At 38.6% G+C, this 18170-nt stretch overlaps 1 protein-coding gene across 1 annotated transcript; it reads left to right on the top strand.

Moving 5' to 3' along the window:
• The first annotated feature begins 10080 nt into the window (after positions 1 to 10080).
• Positions 10081 to 11944, top strand: LOC122282278. Its single transcript, XM_043094230.1, has 4 exons — positions 10081 to 10379; positions 10485 to 10710; positions 10814 to 11047; positions 11186 to 11944. Exons 1-4 carry the CDS (start codon positions 10081 to 10083, stop codon positions 11942 to 11944), a joined length of 1518 nt encoding a protein of 505 aa, XP_042950164.1.
• Positions 11945 to 18170: the final 6226 nt, after the last annotated feature.

Here is an 18170-nt window from a genome sequence, read left to right as displayed (position 1 = left end):
AGGTGGGAGAGATAGCAGGAGACGTGAGGCTAGTGTTGAGAATATGTATGATAAGAATGAAAAGTATGGTGAATCTCTTATTGTCAGGCGTGCTCTCAATACACAATTTAAAATAGATGATAAGGAGCAGCAGAGAGAAAATATTTTTCGTACTAGATGCCACATTAACAACAAGGCATGTAGTATGATTATTGATGGGAGGAGTTGTATTAATTTGGCTAGCACTACTTTAATTGAGAAATTGAATTTACCTACCTTAAAACACCCTAGACCATACAAGTTGCATTAGTTGAGTGATTGTGATGTGAACTCCAATCAACTCGCTTTGAGACCCAACAACAATATTGGAAAAACAAACCCAAAAAAGCCAAACTCAAGTCAATGGATGGAGAATCTAGACCCGTTGAGATCTCGTTTCAAGAACCTAGAGATTATATTAAAATCTAGACCCGTTGAAGAACCCGTCTCAAGAACTTGGATTACAAGGAGGAATGCCACAAAGGCTGTGATTTACCTTCGATAAGTTCAAAAGTTCAATCAAGAACAAGAGGAGTAAACTCAACTCACCAATAAAATTTAATAATGTCTAACCTGAAGTGGGCAGCCACAAGATGTTTAAATACTCCCCAACAAAAGTAACCCTGGTACAAAAATAAGGCCCATTTCCAAAAATACCCTTAAGTGAACAGTTTGGTGCTATAGTACCATGAATAGTGCCACGGTACAGTAACTCCTTGAAACCCTAGTTCAATATTTCCCAACATGCCCTTAAGTCATTCTCATAATAAACCCAATTATTCTAAAGAAATAAAATAAGTCCTTTAAATGAATTAACTAAGTTGAAAGCCTTCAATTCATGTTGCTTTGTTGCTCTCTTCCATAGCTTGTATAAAATTGATCAAAATTGGTTCTCCTTCATTCAAGCCCATCTTGAGTGTTGGGTTCTTGCTAGTTTCATCCCAAATGAATTGCACCAATCCTTATATTGCTTCCTAAATTTTCTTGGCTCTTTATCTTGTAATTGATCCTTAAGACTTGGTCTGCCTTAGGGTCTATCATTCCCCCTCTCCTCAAAAAGATTCGACCTCGAATCTCCACCTAGATCAAAGGGAAAAGATCAGAAACATTGAAAATAGCAGAAATATGATATTTAGCTAGAAGATCCACTTTATTTGAATTATCATTAACTTTCTCGAGAATGTGAAAAGGTCTATCCAAGCTACTCCTGTCATCAACAAAACAAACATCAATGTTAAAGGAGTAAGTGGATTAAAACCATATACAATTTCAAGATGAGAGAATAAAAAATGGTAGTATGCATGGTCCTATTACATGCAAACTCTAACAAGGGCAAATGATATTCCCGCAAATGTTCATGCAACAAGTCAATGAAAGGAAAATGATACTCCCACAAATGTTCTTGAAACACATCTAAAATCTTCCTTACACCAAAATGACCACTCCAATTATATGTGACCACAATGAATGGCAAACCGTATTCCCAAAAGTGTTCATGCACCTAAACTCTTCTTTACACCAAAGTGACGACTCCAACTATATGCAATACTCCCACCAATGTTCATGCAACACTTCTAAGGTCCACTTTACACCAAAATGTCCAATCAAAGCACCTCCATGTGCTCCAAGCACAAGCAACTCACGCATAGAACTATTGGGCACAAAAATTCTATTCTCTCTAAAGAAGTACCAATCTAGTCTATAGAACTTACCAAATGATACTTTCTCACATACTCCATACACGTTGTCAAAGTCATCATCACTAGCATGCAATTTCTTATCATATTCAAATCTCAATAACTTTGCATCTAAAATGAAGACAAGGACATACCGGACATACCTTCTTGATATTGCAACAACCATAAAATTTTCCTTACCATGTGTGTATTTGATGACATGAGGAAAAGTCTCATTACATTCCTCCCACTTGGCATTCATTCTATTAAACTTACCTTGTCCTTTCAAGTGAGTCAAGGACTTATGTTTGGTATGTAGGACAAATTCTTTTGGCCAAAGGTAATGTTGCCAATTCTTCAATGCTTTCACACAATCAATTTGATGCTTTATTCCTCTAATAAGTGACAATCCACAAAGAACATCGCTAGGCAACGTGACCTCATATCCCCGCAACAAAGAGATAACAATACTAGGCAAAGATTCATTAAATTCGTTAGTATTAAAATTTTCCCTAGCATAAAAACTCACAACTGTCACTCCTTCTTCACTCTCGTTTTTCTTTTCAATCTCATTTTTCTTTTCACTCTCTTTTTTTCTTTCACTCTCTTTCTCCTTTTCACTCTCTTTTTTTCTTTCACTCGCTTTTTCCTTTTCACTCTCTTTCTCCTTTTCACTCTCTTTTTTTCTTTCACTCTTTTTCCTTTTCACTCTCTTTTCTTTCACTCCCTTTTTCAACATCTTTTTTGAACTCTCGGTCTCACAATTGTTTTTCTTGATGTTTCAGCCTCACCCTCATATTTTTTTTCTCTTTCATTTCTCTCTCTCTCTCTCTCTCTCTCTCTCTCTCTCTCTCTCTCTCTCTCTCTCTCCTTTTAGATCTCACTATTTCTTTTTTCCTCAATCTCACTCCCACTCTTTCTTTTTCGCTCAACCTCACTTTTACTCTCTCTTTTTTGATCAATTTCAATTTCTCTCTTTCTTTTTTGATCAACCTCACTTTCACTCTTTCTTTTTTTATCAATCTCACTTTCACTTTTTATTTTTTGATCAACCGTACTTTTCAGTTTCAGTTGGTCCTCATGGACTTGTATTGGAGTTAAATGAGTAAGTTTGATTGTTTTTCCATTCTTTTCAAAACTGTACATGTTCCTGAACCCATCATAGATCACTTTCCTATCACACTGCCACGGCCTCCCTAACAAAATATGGCCAGCATGCATAGGCACTACATCACAAAGTACCTCATCCTTGTACCTCTCAATTGAAAAAGAAACTAACACTTGCTTATTTACCCTAACCTCCCCATAATCATTCAACCATTGCAACTTGTATGGTCTAGGGTGTTTCAAGGTAGGTAAATTCAATTTCTCAACTAAACTATTGCTCGACACATTAGTACAACTCTCTCCATCAATAATCATACTACATACCTTGTTCTTGATGTGGCAACTAGTATGAAAAATATTCTCTCTTTGCTGCTCTGTATCATCCATCTTGCTTTGTGTATTGAGACCACGCCTGACAACAAGAGACTCACTGTACTCCTCATTCTTATAATCATGTTCAATACTAGGCTCACATCTCCTATCTCTCCCACTTTGCAGATTTCTAATCAATACACCTCGTTGATCCATCCTATCCCTCACTTCCCCCAAAGCCAAATTCAACCGTTCAAACTTTTGTTGCATGGATTGTGCAACAAAAAGAATGATTTATCTACCATCCTCTTTGGTGATGAGTCATATTAAGGAGACATCGTATGCTCTGCACAAAAACGAATGTTAGTGAAAAAAGACCTCACATGCTTCCTTATGTGTATCCACTCGAATAATGGCACTTCATTCGTGTTTCACTCTTAATTGATTTTTTCCCGATAATGATCTCACACTCTCTTGCCTTTTACCTCAAGAGTTTTCCCACTCAAGTTCTTGAAGAACTAATTGAACTCAATCAAGGCAGTACAACCTTGTTTTATCCAAACTAGTAATTAGGTCCAAGCAACAAGAACAATAGAAAACATGGAAAGAATAAAATGACACGAGACTCAAGGAAATGATATGATGGAGAGAGTAATCACAAGACAAGATACCAGCTATAATGATATGTATTTCAGCCCCTTTGATGATAAGGCTCAATCCAATTTTTTTTTTCCTCTATACTCTTTTTTTTTTTCGATTTTTTTTTTAAATTTTCTTTTCATTTCTTTAGTTTTCTTTTCTTTTCCTTTCTTTTCTTTTCTTTTCTATTATTTTATTTTCACACCAACTGATTTATCACAACATGAAGAATAAGCAATTGATAAAACCCTAGAATAAGTGATATACGACAACTCCTAGAACAAGAGATTTCAGCCAACACAAACACTAGAACAATGAAATTCGATAGTCCTAAGAATAAGGAGTTTCTGTACTTTTTATTTATTTATTTTGGGAACCCTAGAACAATGAAGCCCTAGAATTAAAGATGTAATAAATTAAAGATAGAATCAGACCTGATTGGAAACCTTGCTCTAAATACCAAATGATGTGAACCCCAATTGACTCGCTTTGAGAGCCAACAACAATATTGAAAAAACAAATCCAAGAAAGCCAAACTCAAGTCAATGGATGGAGAATCTAGACCCGTTGAGATCTCGTTTCAAGAACCTTAATTATATTAAAATCTAGACCCATTAAAGAAGCCATCTCAAGAACCCGGATTACAATGAGGAACGCCACAAAGGTTGTGATTTACCTTTAATAAGTTCAAAAGTTCAATTAAGAACGAGAGGAGTAAACTCAACTCACCAATAAAATTTAATAATGTCTAACCTGAACTGGGCAGACACAAGATGTTTAAATACGCCCTAACAAAAGTAACCCTAGTACAAAAATAAGGCTTATTTCCAAAAATACCCTTAAGTGAATAGTTCGGTGCTACAGTACCATGAATAGTGCTACAGTACAGTAACTCCTTGAAACCCTAATTCAATATTTCCCAACATGCCCTTAAGTCATTCTCATAATAAACCCAATTATTCTAAAGAAATAAAATAATTCCTTTGAATGAATTAACTAAGTTGAAAGCCTTAATTCACGTTGCTTTGTTGCTCTCTTCCATAGCTTGTTTAAAATTGATCAAACTTGGTTCTCCTTCATTCAAGCCCATCTTGAGTGTTGGGTTCTTGCTAGTTTCATCCCAAATGAATTGCACCAATCCTTGCATTGCTTCCTAAATTTTCTTGGCTCTTGATCTTGTAATGGATCCTTAAGACTTGGTCCACCTTGGGGCCCATCAAATTGTGGGGAGGTTAGGGTAAATAAGCAACTGCTAGTTTTGGTATGTTCAACAAAACTTTGAGGGTTGGACGCTTTTACCCTTTGGTGCTCTGATAGGGTTTTCAAACAGAGAGGGTCGTAAAGGTGTGCCAAATGGCTACCGCCGTGGGTCCTAGGCTGACGGCGACCACTGGGAGGCTACGAATGTTCACATATATGGTGTCTCAGTCACCGCAACCTTTGCTTGAAGTTGAGGTCCCATTCCATCCGGCTAAAATGATAGATGGTGAGTTATGTGTGATTTTCTCCAAAGAGGAAATTGAGAGATCGGTGACTCCTTTTATGTATTCCATGGTTCTGAAATTTCTCAAGCAGAGGCCTTCCCTTGACAATATCCATGCGTTTATTAGAAGCCATTGGGGTTTGGCTGCTCAACCTATGGTTTCCGCAATGGGGAAGCCACTGAATGTCTTTGTGCATTTCTCTAATGAAGCTGATTTTGTGAAGGCCCTTTCGAGGGAAGCTACTGATGTGGATGGAGTGAGTTACCGTGGTTTCCACTAACATCCTGAATTTGATGAGGATATGGAACCATCATTAGTGCCGGTTTGGATATTTCTCCCCGGTTTGCTACCCAATTTTTATCGTGAATCATTTTTGAGAATTATCACTGTGCCTCTTGGGCGTTTCTTATGCCGTGACAACGCCACTAAGTGTGCAACCAAAGCGGATGGAGCAAGAGTGTGCCTTGAAATGGATGCTTCGAAGGAACCTATCAAGGGTCTTTGGATCGGTATACCTCATCTCTGCTCTAGTTTTTATATTGAGGTTGAGTATGAAACTCTCATAGCTTTTTGTTTAAAATGTCTAGTTCAAGGCCATACTGTCAGTCGATGTACAAGGAAAGTGGGGGTGAATAAAGATACTGATCTGAGGTTGAAAGGTAGTGGGAAAATGGTGCAAGTTTGGAAACCTTTGGTGTTGGGTCAAAAAATAGAGACGTTGGTGGAAAATCCTTAGGAGGTAGAGTTGTCGACTCTGGTAGATGTTGTGGAAAACAGAGTGGAGTCTAAATTGGTGGATGCTGTGGGGGCTGGTCCTAGTATGCTTAAGATGAATCGATTGGTAAATGAGCATGAGTCTGAGAAGGGCTGTATGGAAGACATAGAGGAGTTACTTGATCACAATAGGGCTACTACGGAAACTGAAATTGAGATGAATACTCTGGTGTTGCGATCAAATCCACAAGATGTTAATTTTGAAGAAACCGTGAATAATGAGGCAACAAAGCTGGGGTTTCAGGGTTCTTTGCTGCGGGGTTCTGTGTTGGAAAATCTTATTTTGGAGGTGGCTGATCCTAGTGCAAATCTGGAGGAGGGGTCGGGTAACGGTGGGGAGGCTGATTCCAGTTTTTCGAAGGGAGAGCAGGTTGTAGTTAGTCAAGGAGTTGAGGATAGAAATCTGAAAGAATTTGAGGGGGAACATTTGGTTACAGTCTGAGAGCAATTAGATGCAAAAACTATGAAGAATACCAAGGTTTTATGGTCAAAGCAGAGAGACTAAGACAGTTCAAAAACTGAGACAAAGGGTTCATGGTTTGCACTTACTGAAGTGCCAGAGGTGGAGAATAGTTTGGTTATTGAAGAGAGGAGTGCTAAAATGACGCAGGGAAATATGTCGGCACATATGGAATTACAAGAGTCGCAAGTTACAGGATTAATCGTGGTTCCTAATATGCTGGAGGTAGCAAACAGCCTGTTTATTGAAGAGAGGTCCGATGACATGATTCAAGAAAATATGTCGGAACATGATAATCTCCATGAATCAAAAATTACAGAACCAGCTGATGAAAGTGTTTCAGAACCAAATAATGAGCATGGGGAACATCTGAGTAAAAATAAATAATATTTGTCGGACAGTGATGCTATTCAAGAAAAAAATTAGGCGAAGGGTGGAAGAAAACTTAGAAGCTCAACTCAGGTTCCTCGCAAACCCATATGTATGGATCTATGATTTGTAACCCCTTACTTTGGAATATCCGTGGACTCAGATCCTCAAGAAGAAGGTTGTGTAAGTTGGTCAGGAAATTGAGGGTGAATTTACTTATGTTAGCAGAGCCTTTTGCTAATGATAATAGGTTGGAAGTTCTGCATACTAGTTTGAATTTTGAGAACAATTTTTTGAATCATAGTGCTGGTGGTAAACTTTGGGTGCTTTGGGGTATGGGATTGTAGATTTCTGTCACTAATGTTAGTGCTCAACATATCACAATCTCTATGGTTCATAATTCTCAGCAAGTCTTTGTGTCGGTGGTTTATGCTAAATGCAATTACTTGGAAAGACGCAATCTCTGGAGGCTACTACAACTAGATGTTGTGAAAGAAAGTCCTTGGCTGTGTCTTGGGGATTTCAATATTATTCGTAATGAGGAAGAAAGAAGAGGTGGTAGGCCTCGGTTGAGGATTGCTATGGATGATTTTAATGAATTCATTGATAATTGTGGCTTGGTAGATATGAAATCAGCTAGGAGCAAGTTCTCGTGGTGTAATGGTCAGAGGGGTTTAGCTCGAAGTTGGTCAAAGATCGATAGATGTCCGGTTAATACCTTGGTTACTAATTCTTTACCGGATGTTTATTATAAATATCTGGCCTGTACGACATCCGATCATGCTCCGATGTCTTTCGTATTACAATCTCCGATAACTCGTTATGGTCCTTCCTCTTTTAAGTTTCAACAAATGTGGGTTTCACATGAGAATTTTTGAGATGTGGTTAAAGAGGCATGGAACGTTCCAAGGGTGTCTATAGGTTGTCTTGGTTTGGCTACTAAGTTGAAAAAAATAAAAGTGGTTCTTAAGGAGTGGAATCGCCGGGTCTTTGGGCATACTGAGCTTAATATTCAAGCTTTGGAAACACAGATTGATCAGTTAGAAAGCCAACTTCAGGGTGCTTTCTTAGAGGACATTGAGTCGGAGTTACTGGTCGCTAAAGAACAACTTGATTTATAGAATTCTAGAGAAGAAACTAGGCTTTCACAATAGGTAAAGCTTAGTTGGATTGAAAAAAGGGAGGTGATCAGCTTATAATTTTGTCTTCCAAGCGTAGAAGCTATCAAGGTAATACAAGGATAAGTCCAGGATCGTATTCCACAAGGACAATGGGAATTAAGCAAACCTTTTATAATCACAAAATAAAATATTGACGTTTATGGTGACAGGAAATTTTGAAAAGAAGAAAGTCTTGAACTAAAGTGTGGATTATTTACTAAGGAAGTGTGGACTGAACTAAGAGTATGATTAGTGGTTGTGTTGGAAGCTCAAGCTCAAATTAAACTGAAAAAAAAAATAAATCTATGATTCTAACATTACCAAAACTAAGAAACTTAGAGAAAGTGTGTAGTAAATGAATTAAACTTGTAAGAAACAAAAGAACAAACACTTGGGATGCAATTTTCACCCACTGATTTGGAGATGGATTTACTTCTTTTTTCATCTTCTCTCAACCATGCTCTCATTCCTAGAAATCATGGTCGGATAATATAGCAATGAATCCCAATTCTTAGCCTAATAAAACTACTTGACAGATTATATAACAATTGTAAAATAGTGGAAGAAAGCCATCAAAGTCTTGTTACTTGTTCAAGTATTAATTGTGCCTTTACGTCTACAACTAATCTAAACCAAGAACAAAGAACTTCAATCCTCTCTATATGTAAATTGAAATATTATCCAACAAGTTAATCATTGAAATCAAATAACACTGAAGAAAATCCACTCCAAAACAGTCATAGGTTACTCATTGAATCCCAAATTTAAAATCTAGCCTATCATCTCTAAATTAGTAAAATGCTCAAAAATGATGAATCCTAACATTTCAAGTTATTGTAAGAAAATAAATGCAAAATAAATAAATAAAACAGGTCAGAAAAACCTAAGAAAATAAAGTTGGAAACGTAATGAAAATAACTCCAAACTGGCTAGCTGAGACAGTTGACGCCGAACAGGTCTGGAAACAAAAGAAGAAGAAGAAAAAACTATAAATATAAGAGCTACCGAATGCGAGAGAGAGAGCTTCCGCCCCTGTTCTGCAACGAAAAAGAAATAGCAAAGCTAAAAAAATAAAACTCCAGACGAGCGAGAGAGAGAGAGTTCCATCTCTGCCGCCGCCTCAAGTCTCTGAAGAAACGAAAAGATAAAAACTAAAAACTCCTACTTAAACTACTCAGAATGAAAGGTAAGCACGGAAATGAAAAAGTAAAAAACCAACTGGAGAGAAAACTAAAAATGTAAAGCTATGAAAAAAAAAATAACACTAGCCGACTTTACTCAGGTTCCTTCAGCGAAAATGGAAAACATAAAAGTAAACAAATTCCAACCGACCGACTAAATGAAAATGAAAAGAAACGGAAAAAAATAAATCCAAAAAGAGAGAGAGCGTTCCCCCTATTCTTCAACAAAAGAAAAAAAAAAAACAATAAAATTCTCTAAAACTACCACTCTGCTACCCGAACGAAAACAAAGTGAAAACAAAAAAAACAAAAAACAGCCGCCTACCTCCGTCTAAACGAAAAAAAAAAAGAAATAAAACTAAGGACTCCCGTTAATAGCAGGACCCCACCGACCCCTAGACCTCAATCTAAAAACAAGTAAAGTCCAAATAAAATGCCTCTCTCCATGCACTCTATGAAAGTTCTGAAATGCCCCTACTTTGAGTGAAGTCCAACGTGATTGTCATGAGCTGCGGCTTGCAGCTTGCAGCTCCTTTTGTATTTGTTCTTGACTTTTCAAAATGTCCTACAGCGTATAAACATCATATGAAAAGAGTAAAATTAAAATATTTATTTTGATGTGAAACAATTGTGTTATAAATCTTTTTAAGCACAAAAAATATTAAAATTTATCAATGGACTCAAGTATCATGATCTACTACATAATTAAGTACTTAAATCATTTTTGGTTAAACAATTTATTCACTTAAGTAGCTTAATTATATAGTTTTATCACTTCATCAGGAGGTGTCGGCCAAGTTTTTTAAGACTTTTGCTTCTCTATCTAAGCCTGGGGTTCACGAAATGAGACTTCGGGATGGGACATGTCTTTCTAGTCCGAAAGAAATTCATTCAGGAGCAATGGACTTCTTTATGGCCTTTCATCAGGCTAGACCACATAGAGATCTCCCTGATCTGTCAATGTATGTACATAATTCTATTTTAGAGGAGGAGAATGATTGCCTCCTTCAGCTCCCTTCAATCCAAGAGGTAAAAGAAGCCATGTTTTCTATTCCGGTTGATAGTAGCCCAGGCCCTGATGGGTTTGGTCACGTTTCTATAGATCGTGTTGGGACATTGTTGAAAATGATGTGGTGGCAGCAATTAGGGAGTTCTTCAGTGGGTCTCCGATGCCTAGATTTTATTCGGCTTCTCATATTGTGTTGATCCCACAAATGTAGCAACCTACAAGTTTTGATAAGTTTCAACCTATAAGCTTATGCTCTGTCGTTTATAAGGTGTTTTTGTAAAATTTTGGTTCGAAGATTGTCTCCAATATTGAGCAAAATCATTTCGCCTGAACAAGGTGCCTTTTTGCCTGGAAGAAATATTTTTGATAATGTTATGTTGGCACAAGAGATGATTCAAATGATCAACAAGAAGGTTCGAGGTGGTAATATGTTCATAAAAGTGGATATGGCTAAGGCGTATGACAGCATTGATTGGGATTTTTTATTACATGTGATGAAAGCTTTTGGGTTCTCCTCTCGGGTTTGTGAGATGATCAACCAGTGTATTTCGACTCCTTGGTTCTCAGTGGTTATGAATGGGTTAGTAAAAGGTTTTTTCCCTAGTGGTCGTGGTCTTCGTCAAGGAGATCATTTTATCGCCATATTTGTTTATTCTGGTTGAAGAAACTCTATCCCGTTTGTTGAAACATAATTTTGCTATTGGAAAAATTGTTTCGTTCTCTCATCCCCGTGGCACTCCTTTGATTTCTCACCTGCTTTATGCTGATGATATTGTGGTCTTTTCCAATGGTGGGAGATCTTCCTTGAAAGCTATCAGAGATGTTTTTGCGCTTTATGAAGATTGGTCGGGTCAGATGGTTAGTAAAGAAAAGTCTTCTATTTTTTTTCCCCAAATATTATACGGCGACTCAGAAAAGAAACATTTTGCAGTTGACCTCATTTACTGAAGGTTTTTTTCGATTAAATATTTGGGTGTTCCCCTTATTACTGGTCAGTTAAAGACATCGTACTTTGATGATCTCTTGACTCGTGTTCGAGGTCGTTTGGATGGTTGGCAAAATAGAATTTTAACTGCTGGTGCTCGTCTCCTGCTATTGAAACATGTTGCGTTGAGTATTCCTATGCATTTATTGTCGGTCCTCTCTACTCCCAAGACTGTGGTGTCTTCTCTAAATAGACTCATGAGTAATTTTTTTTGGGGCTCTTCGAATGGGAAGCAAAAGCAGAAGTGGGTGGCTTGGCAAAAGATCTGCTCCCCAACTCTAGAAGGGGGACTAGGTTTACGGAAACTAGAGGAAGTTCAATCTTCGCTATTCATGAAGATGGCTTGGAATCTCTTGACCCAAGACTCGCTTTGGGCTAATTCTTTCAAACATAAGTATTGCAAAGGAAACCATGTGACTTTGGTGGATAATCATAAAGGTTCTTCTCTATGGAAAAGCATAATTAATATGGTTCCGAAGGTGCTTAGTCATGCTTGGTGGTGTATCAAGGATGGACAGGTGTCCTTTTGGCGAGATCCTTGGTTAAAATTAGGTCCTCTTGTGGTGTCATGTGACATCTCTGCGCAGCCTTCGTTAAAGGTTAGAGAATGCCAAATTCAGAATGGTTGGGATGTGGATTTGTTAAAAGAATTGGTGGGGGAGTCAAAGCTGGAGGAAATTCTAGATGGTCTAGGGGAAAATAAAGAAGGTGTAGATGTGTTGATTTGGAAACCGACTTTGAATGGGAAATTCTCATCTAAGTCGGCCTAGGATTGTGTTCTGGTTCGTGCGCCAAAATCTGAATGGGCATCCTGGATATGGCACTCTGCTCTACCAAAAAATATTCTGTTACTATCTGGAAGGCTTTAAATTCTAGCCTTAGTGTTGATGCACGTATTATTTCTTTGGGTATCTCTCTGGTTTCAAAATGTGAGTGCTGCACTCAAGGATGTATGGAAGATCAAGACCATGTCCTTGCCACATGGATGATTGCAACAGAGATTTGGCAGAGAGCTTCTCTACAGATGGGAATGCCTTATGATCTGAGTAGACCTTGGAAAGCTAACATGGAGCTATGGTTTCGGAGGGCAGCGAATTCGTCAAGAAAAGGTATGTTGTTGGGTCTTATTCCTATTATTTTAACTTGGTCCCTTTGGGTTTGGAGATATGAAGCTCGCATGGAAGGAAAATTGACTACTGTCAACGCTCTTTGGAGGGCGATCAAAGCTGCTATAACTTGGGTTGGTTTAAGATTGCGTTCTAGAAAAAAGCTTAAGGAGGGGGACGAAAAAATCCTGCAATCTTTCAGTATTCCGATTAATGATGTTTCTAGGCCGAAAGTTTGCCTTGTGAAATGGAACAAACCTTCTGTAGGATGGTTTAAATTGAATGTGGACAGAAGCTCTCTGGGTAATCCTGGTCGCATGGGAGCTGGCAGCCTTATCAGGGATGATAAGGGTCACCTGATATGGGCCTTTCCTAAAGAGTTGACTTTTGGGACTAATAATGAAGCGGAGTTACAAGCTTTATACTATGGTTTACAGCATTGTAAAGATTTGGCAATTCAAAAAATTGAGATTGAAGTTGATTCTTTATTAGTTGCTAATTGGTTGGACAGGGGAAGATGTAGTATATGGTACCTGGAAGATTATTGGGACAGGATTCAAACTATTCTTTCCTCATTGGAATTTAAGATCCAACATATTTTTTGTGAGGGTAATGCAAGGGCAGATTTTCTTGCTCGTTGGGCTTCGAATCAGAATTCTGGCACTTGGGAAACATTCCAGGAGGTTCCACATAAGCTTAAAGGGATCCTCAAAATTGATAGAATGGGTCTGCATGCACTCAGACTTTAGAGGCTGCTGCATGACAGTTTTAGGTTTTGGTTTTTTTCTTTTGGTTTGTTGGTGTCCTTTGGTTGTTTTTTTATGGTCTTTTTGAACACTTGGGTTTTGTTTTTTTTTTTTCTTATCTTGAAACCCCCAAGTGTATTGTCTGTTACCACGGTATTCCCCTGTCATAAGTGAGGGTTTATTAATAAAATTGGGGAGGGGCCAGTATTGGACATGTGTCTCCAACTCTTCCTAAAAAAAGAAAAAAAAGAAGCAAGTGCTAGTTTTTTTTTCAATTGGGAAATACCAGGATGTGGTGCTTTGTGATGTAGTGCCTATGCATATGCTTACCATATTTTGTTAGGGGAAAACGTGGCAGTATGATAGGAAAGTTATCCATGAAGGGTTAAGGAACATGTACAGTTTTGAAAATGATGGAAAAACAATCAAACTTGCTTCTTTAACTCCGACACAGGTCCATGATGATCAACTGAAGCTGAAAAGTGAAAGTGAGCCAAAAAGAAAAAGAGAAAGTGAGATTGATCAAAAAGGTGAAAGTAAAGGTGAGGTTGAGCGAAAAAGAAAGAGTGGGAGTGAGATTGGGGAAGAAAGAAATTGTGAAGCCTAGAAAAAGAGAGAATGAGTTGAAAAACAATTTTGAGGCCAAAAGTTCAAAAAAAGATGTTGAAAAAGAGAGTGAAAGAAAAGAGAGTGAAAAGGAAAAAAAGAGTGAAAGAAAAAAAAAGAGTGAAAAGAAAAGCAAGAGTGAAGAAAGTGAGAAAAAAACAAAGAGAGAAGTATCTATGCTAAGGAAAATTTTAATACTAATGAATTTAACGAATTTTTGCCTAGTATTGTTATCTATTTGTTGTAGGGATATAAGGTCGTGATTCCTAGCGGTGTGTTTAGTGGATTACCACCTATTAAAGAGATAGAGCATTACATTAATTTTGTGCTAGGTGCGACAATCCCTACCCGACCTTTCTTTGAAGAACATAAGTCTTTGACACACTTGAAGGGACAAGGTAAGTTGACTAGGATGCATGCCAAGTGGGAGGAATGTATTGAGACTTTTCCTCATGTAATCAAGTACACACATGGTAAGGAAAATTTTGGTATGTCCTTATGTTCATTTTAGATGCAAAGTTTTTGAGATTTGAATATGATAAGAAATTGCATGTTAATTATGATGACCTTGCTAGTGTGTATGGAGTATGTGAGAATGCATCGTTTGGTAAGTTCTATAAACTAGATTAGTACTTGTTTAGAAAGAATAGACTTTGTGTGCCTAATAGCTCTATTCGTGAGTTGATTGTGCTTGAAGCACGTTGATGTAGTTTGATGGATCATTTTGATTTAAGGTAGACTTTAGACGTGTTGCATGAGTATTTGTGGGAGTACCATTTACCATTCATTGAATTGTTGCATGAACATTTCTGTTGGCCTAAGATGAGAAGAGACGTTAATCGCATTTGTGGCAAACGCATTACATATAGAAGGGCCAAACCTAAGATTTTGCCACATGGGTTGTATACACCCTTACCCGTTCCTCATGTGCCATGAGTAGGCATATCTATAGACTTTGTTTTGGAGCTACCTAGGACAAAAATGGGTGGAGATTCTATTTTTGTGGTTGTGGATAGATTTAGCAAAATGGGATATTTCATTCGATGTCATAAAACTGATGATGCCACGAACATAGCTAACCTATTTTTCAGGGAGATAGTGTGACTTCATGGTGTGCCTAGGAGTATTGTTTCTGATATGGATGTTAAATTCCTTAGCTACTTTTGGAAGGTTTTGTGGGAAAAATTGGGTACTAAGCTTTTATTTTCCGTTACTTATCATCCACAAACTAACAGCTAGACTGAAGTAAATAAGACTTTAACTTAGCTCTTACGCACTGTTGATCATAAGAATTTAAAAACTTGGGAGAATTGTGTGATATCCGCTCCTTTTTTGTTCTTCTTTAAGTATGAGCATTGATCTACGTGCTGAGCTTCGGTCAATGTGCTGAGCCTTGTTCTACGTGTCGAGCTTTGATCTACGTGGTAAGCCTTATCCCGCATGCTATACCTCGATGGCATGTTCCGAAAGTTATCCAGCGGATTTCAAGATAATATAGATATTTTAAAGCTTATGGATATTTTAAATATTATGGAAATATCTATAGGAGATATTTTCAATATTATTAGATAAGCTTGTTTTTAAAGTAACACAATTATAATATTTTAATGAGCTCTAAAAATATTATAATTGTAGATAATTACTTAAATTAAAGATTTTAGTTGTTTTAGAATATTAAGAGGTTTAACTTTACGTTGAAAACTCTAAATTAATTAAATGATTTTATTCTCTTTGAGTAATTAACGATACTTTATCATTTTAAATAATGATGAAAAAATATGATTTTATAAACTTTAGTTTATAAAATAATATTCTATCTTAATTCCTCTCAGTATTTTATTTTTAAATAAAACACTAACGCGTTTTCAAATCAGTGTTTAAACTCATCGTTAGATCGTTTTGAGGATCTCGAAGTGAAGGACTGGGATTAAATACCCAGGCCCCTCTCTTTTCCTTCTCACTTTTTATCTTTTTTCTTTTCTTCTTTCTCTATCCTCTCTCTCTCCCATGCACGTCTAGCCCGTGCTCTCTCTTCTCCATCGTTCGGTTTACACTTCCAGCCGGCGCCACATCCAGCCACTATACCTCACCTTCACCTTCAGCCTGATCCTCCCCAACTGGAAAGCACTACCCCACCGGTGGTGAGCTACACCGACAGCCCTATCCCTCTCTTTCTTCCTCCAAGCAAATGGGCCTTAGAGCCATTTCCTCCACCTAGCGTCGCCATACACGGCCAAAATGACCACCGAGCACCACCAATGGCTTCACCACATCATGGGCTTCCTCCCCATGTCCTCCTTTTCCTCTACCTCTCTCTCTTTCTCCAATGGGTCTCTACAACTACCCATTCGGTTGCACCACTATGCACCACCGTACACGGCTACCCACGCTGTTTCACCACCATCGCCTTATTCCTCTCATCACCACGACCTTCTCCAATAAATTCCATGCCCAACGAAGTTGTACATAACTCTCACTTTCCCTCACTCTCCAAGGCCGTATTTCACTTGTGGTCGATCCGACGCCATGAGCCACCGCCTGGCCACCACCTTGCCAACACAGCTCCACCACATCTTCCTCTACCTCTCCCTAGCTTCCCATGAAGTTTCATGGCCTTCCTCCACCTCAAGCAAACTCCCACCATTTCAGATTCATTGTTCACGGTGTGATGCCACCGTGCTCCGCCACCTTTGACCACCACGAGGCTACCTTGAGTCTTTACAAAACCACGCCTAGCTATTCTCAAGCCCAAACCGTCACTTTACATGTAGACAACCACCGTACTCGATGTTACCGCCACGTACGACTCATTCGACGCTTCGATCGTGACGAGCAGCGAGCAACGCACTGGTTATCCTGTTGATGGTATAACCCTCTATCTCTAGTTATTTACATTTATATTAGTTGATTGGTTGGACTGTAGACTGTGTAGTTAGTATTTGTGGAGTTCGCTGCATAGTTGTGAAGTGTGGGGCTTGATTGTGTAGTATTGTGGATTGTGTTGTGAGTATGGGCGTGAGATGGATGCAGTAGTTCTGATACAACGTGAAGTGTGAAGGGAGTACACATGGAACGTACTTTGTGTAGTGCAACGATGCACTGTGTGATGTGCGCTGAAGTGACGTGTGGCGTAGAATGAAGGGAGTGTGCGTGGAGCGTACTCTGTGTTGTATGGCGATGCACCGTGTGATGTGTGTTGTGATAATAAGTGTTGTAGTGAAGGAAGTACGCGTGGCGCGTACTCCATGTCCCGTAGTGATGCACCGTGAGGTGTGTATCATAGCGACGTGTGTCATAGTGTGGATGGAAGAGAGTTCACGTGAGCGTACTTTGTGCTATATCGTGATACACTGGATGGCATGTCACGAAGGGTTGGATTTCATAGCAGAGAAGCGTGGAGTGTATGGTGTAGCGTTGGAAACTGTGTAACAGTGACCCGAAGCAATGGTGATGTGGTTGTAATCCAAGGTGAATGGTTTTGACTTGAGGTTAACTTGTGGCTAAAAGTAAGTGTGAAGTGGTAAAAAGGCATTAGAGAGTGCAGCAAAAGCATAATGGGCATCGTGCTGTAACTCAGGAATTTGTCTCGAGTTGCATAATGTGATAGAGGTGCATTTATGGATGCAGTCCTCTTGTTAAGTGGTGGAAAATGTGTAATAGTGTCCCAAAGCAATGGTGATATGGCCTGTAGTCCGGGGTGACAAGTGTCACCTTGTGGTTGACTTATGGCTAAGAGTATATGGAAGTGGTGGAAAAGTATCAGGGAGTGCAACGGAAGCATGATGAGTGTCGTGACGTAACACAGGTGCATTTGTGGATGCAGTCATCTCCTATCAAATGTTGGGATGAACTTGTACAGCGCCGACAAGTAGAAAGAGTCCTATCGACCGGGTCTGAGCAAGTTGGTATTGGAGTATGGTGCTTGTTTATACAAGTGGATGTTCAATGGAATCATAAGTTGCTCTTAGGTGATAAAAGGGGGGTAAGATACAGGTGTCTCTTGCGAGAAACGTATACCAGACAAGTTTACCATATGCAATGGGTAATCTATCCTGAGCATGGTTACATGGTGTTTTAACCCCAGAGTTGGCTTGAATTCATGTAGCCTAACTGGTTGGGAATGAGGATTTAGTATGGGCTAGGATACATAAAGGTAGTAAAGGGGTAAGTAGTCTAAGGTTGGGACACATGACTCTGTCGGTCGGAATCATGCATCGAATTATCGAAATAGAAGAACAAGACAGAGGTCTTAGTGTCTTAACCCTAAGGTGAATCACGAAGGTTCACTTTAAAGAATAAGACCCCAAAGGTTTTAGTATAGTAAATAGCACATAAGAGCCTAGGGATGAACAGAGAGTGTTCCAAGTGAGGCATTGTTCTATTTTAGAATAGTTCCTTATGCATTAGATAGATGATGACATAAGGTTATGTGTATGCATGTAGGTTGTCATCTGACATGCACACGAATGGACTGCATGGATTGAGTATGGCATGAAGTCCAGGTAAGTATTACGTTCATACTCTTCTAGAGTTTTCTT

Source organism: Carya illinoinensis, chromosome 11 (assembly GCF_018687715.1).
Source record: "Carya illinoinensis cultivar Pawnee chromosome 11, C.illinoinensisPawnee_v1, whole genome shotgun sequence".
NCBI classification, from domain to species: Eukaryota; Viridiplantae; Streptophyta; class Magnoliopsida; order Fagales; family Juglandaceae; genus Carya; species Carya illinoinensis.
This window is presented reverse-complemented; position numbering and strand designations above follow the sequence as displayed.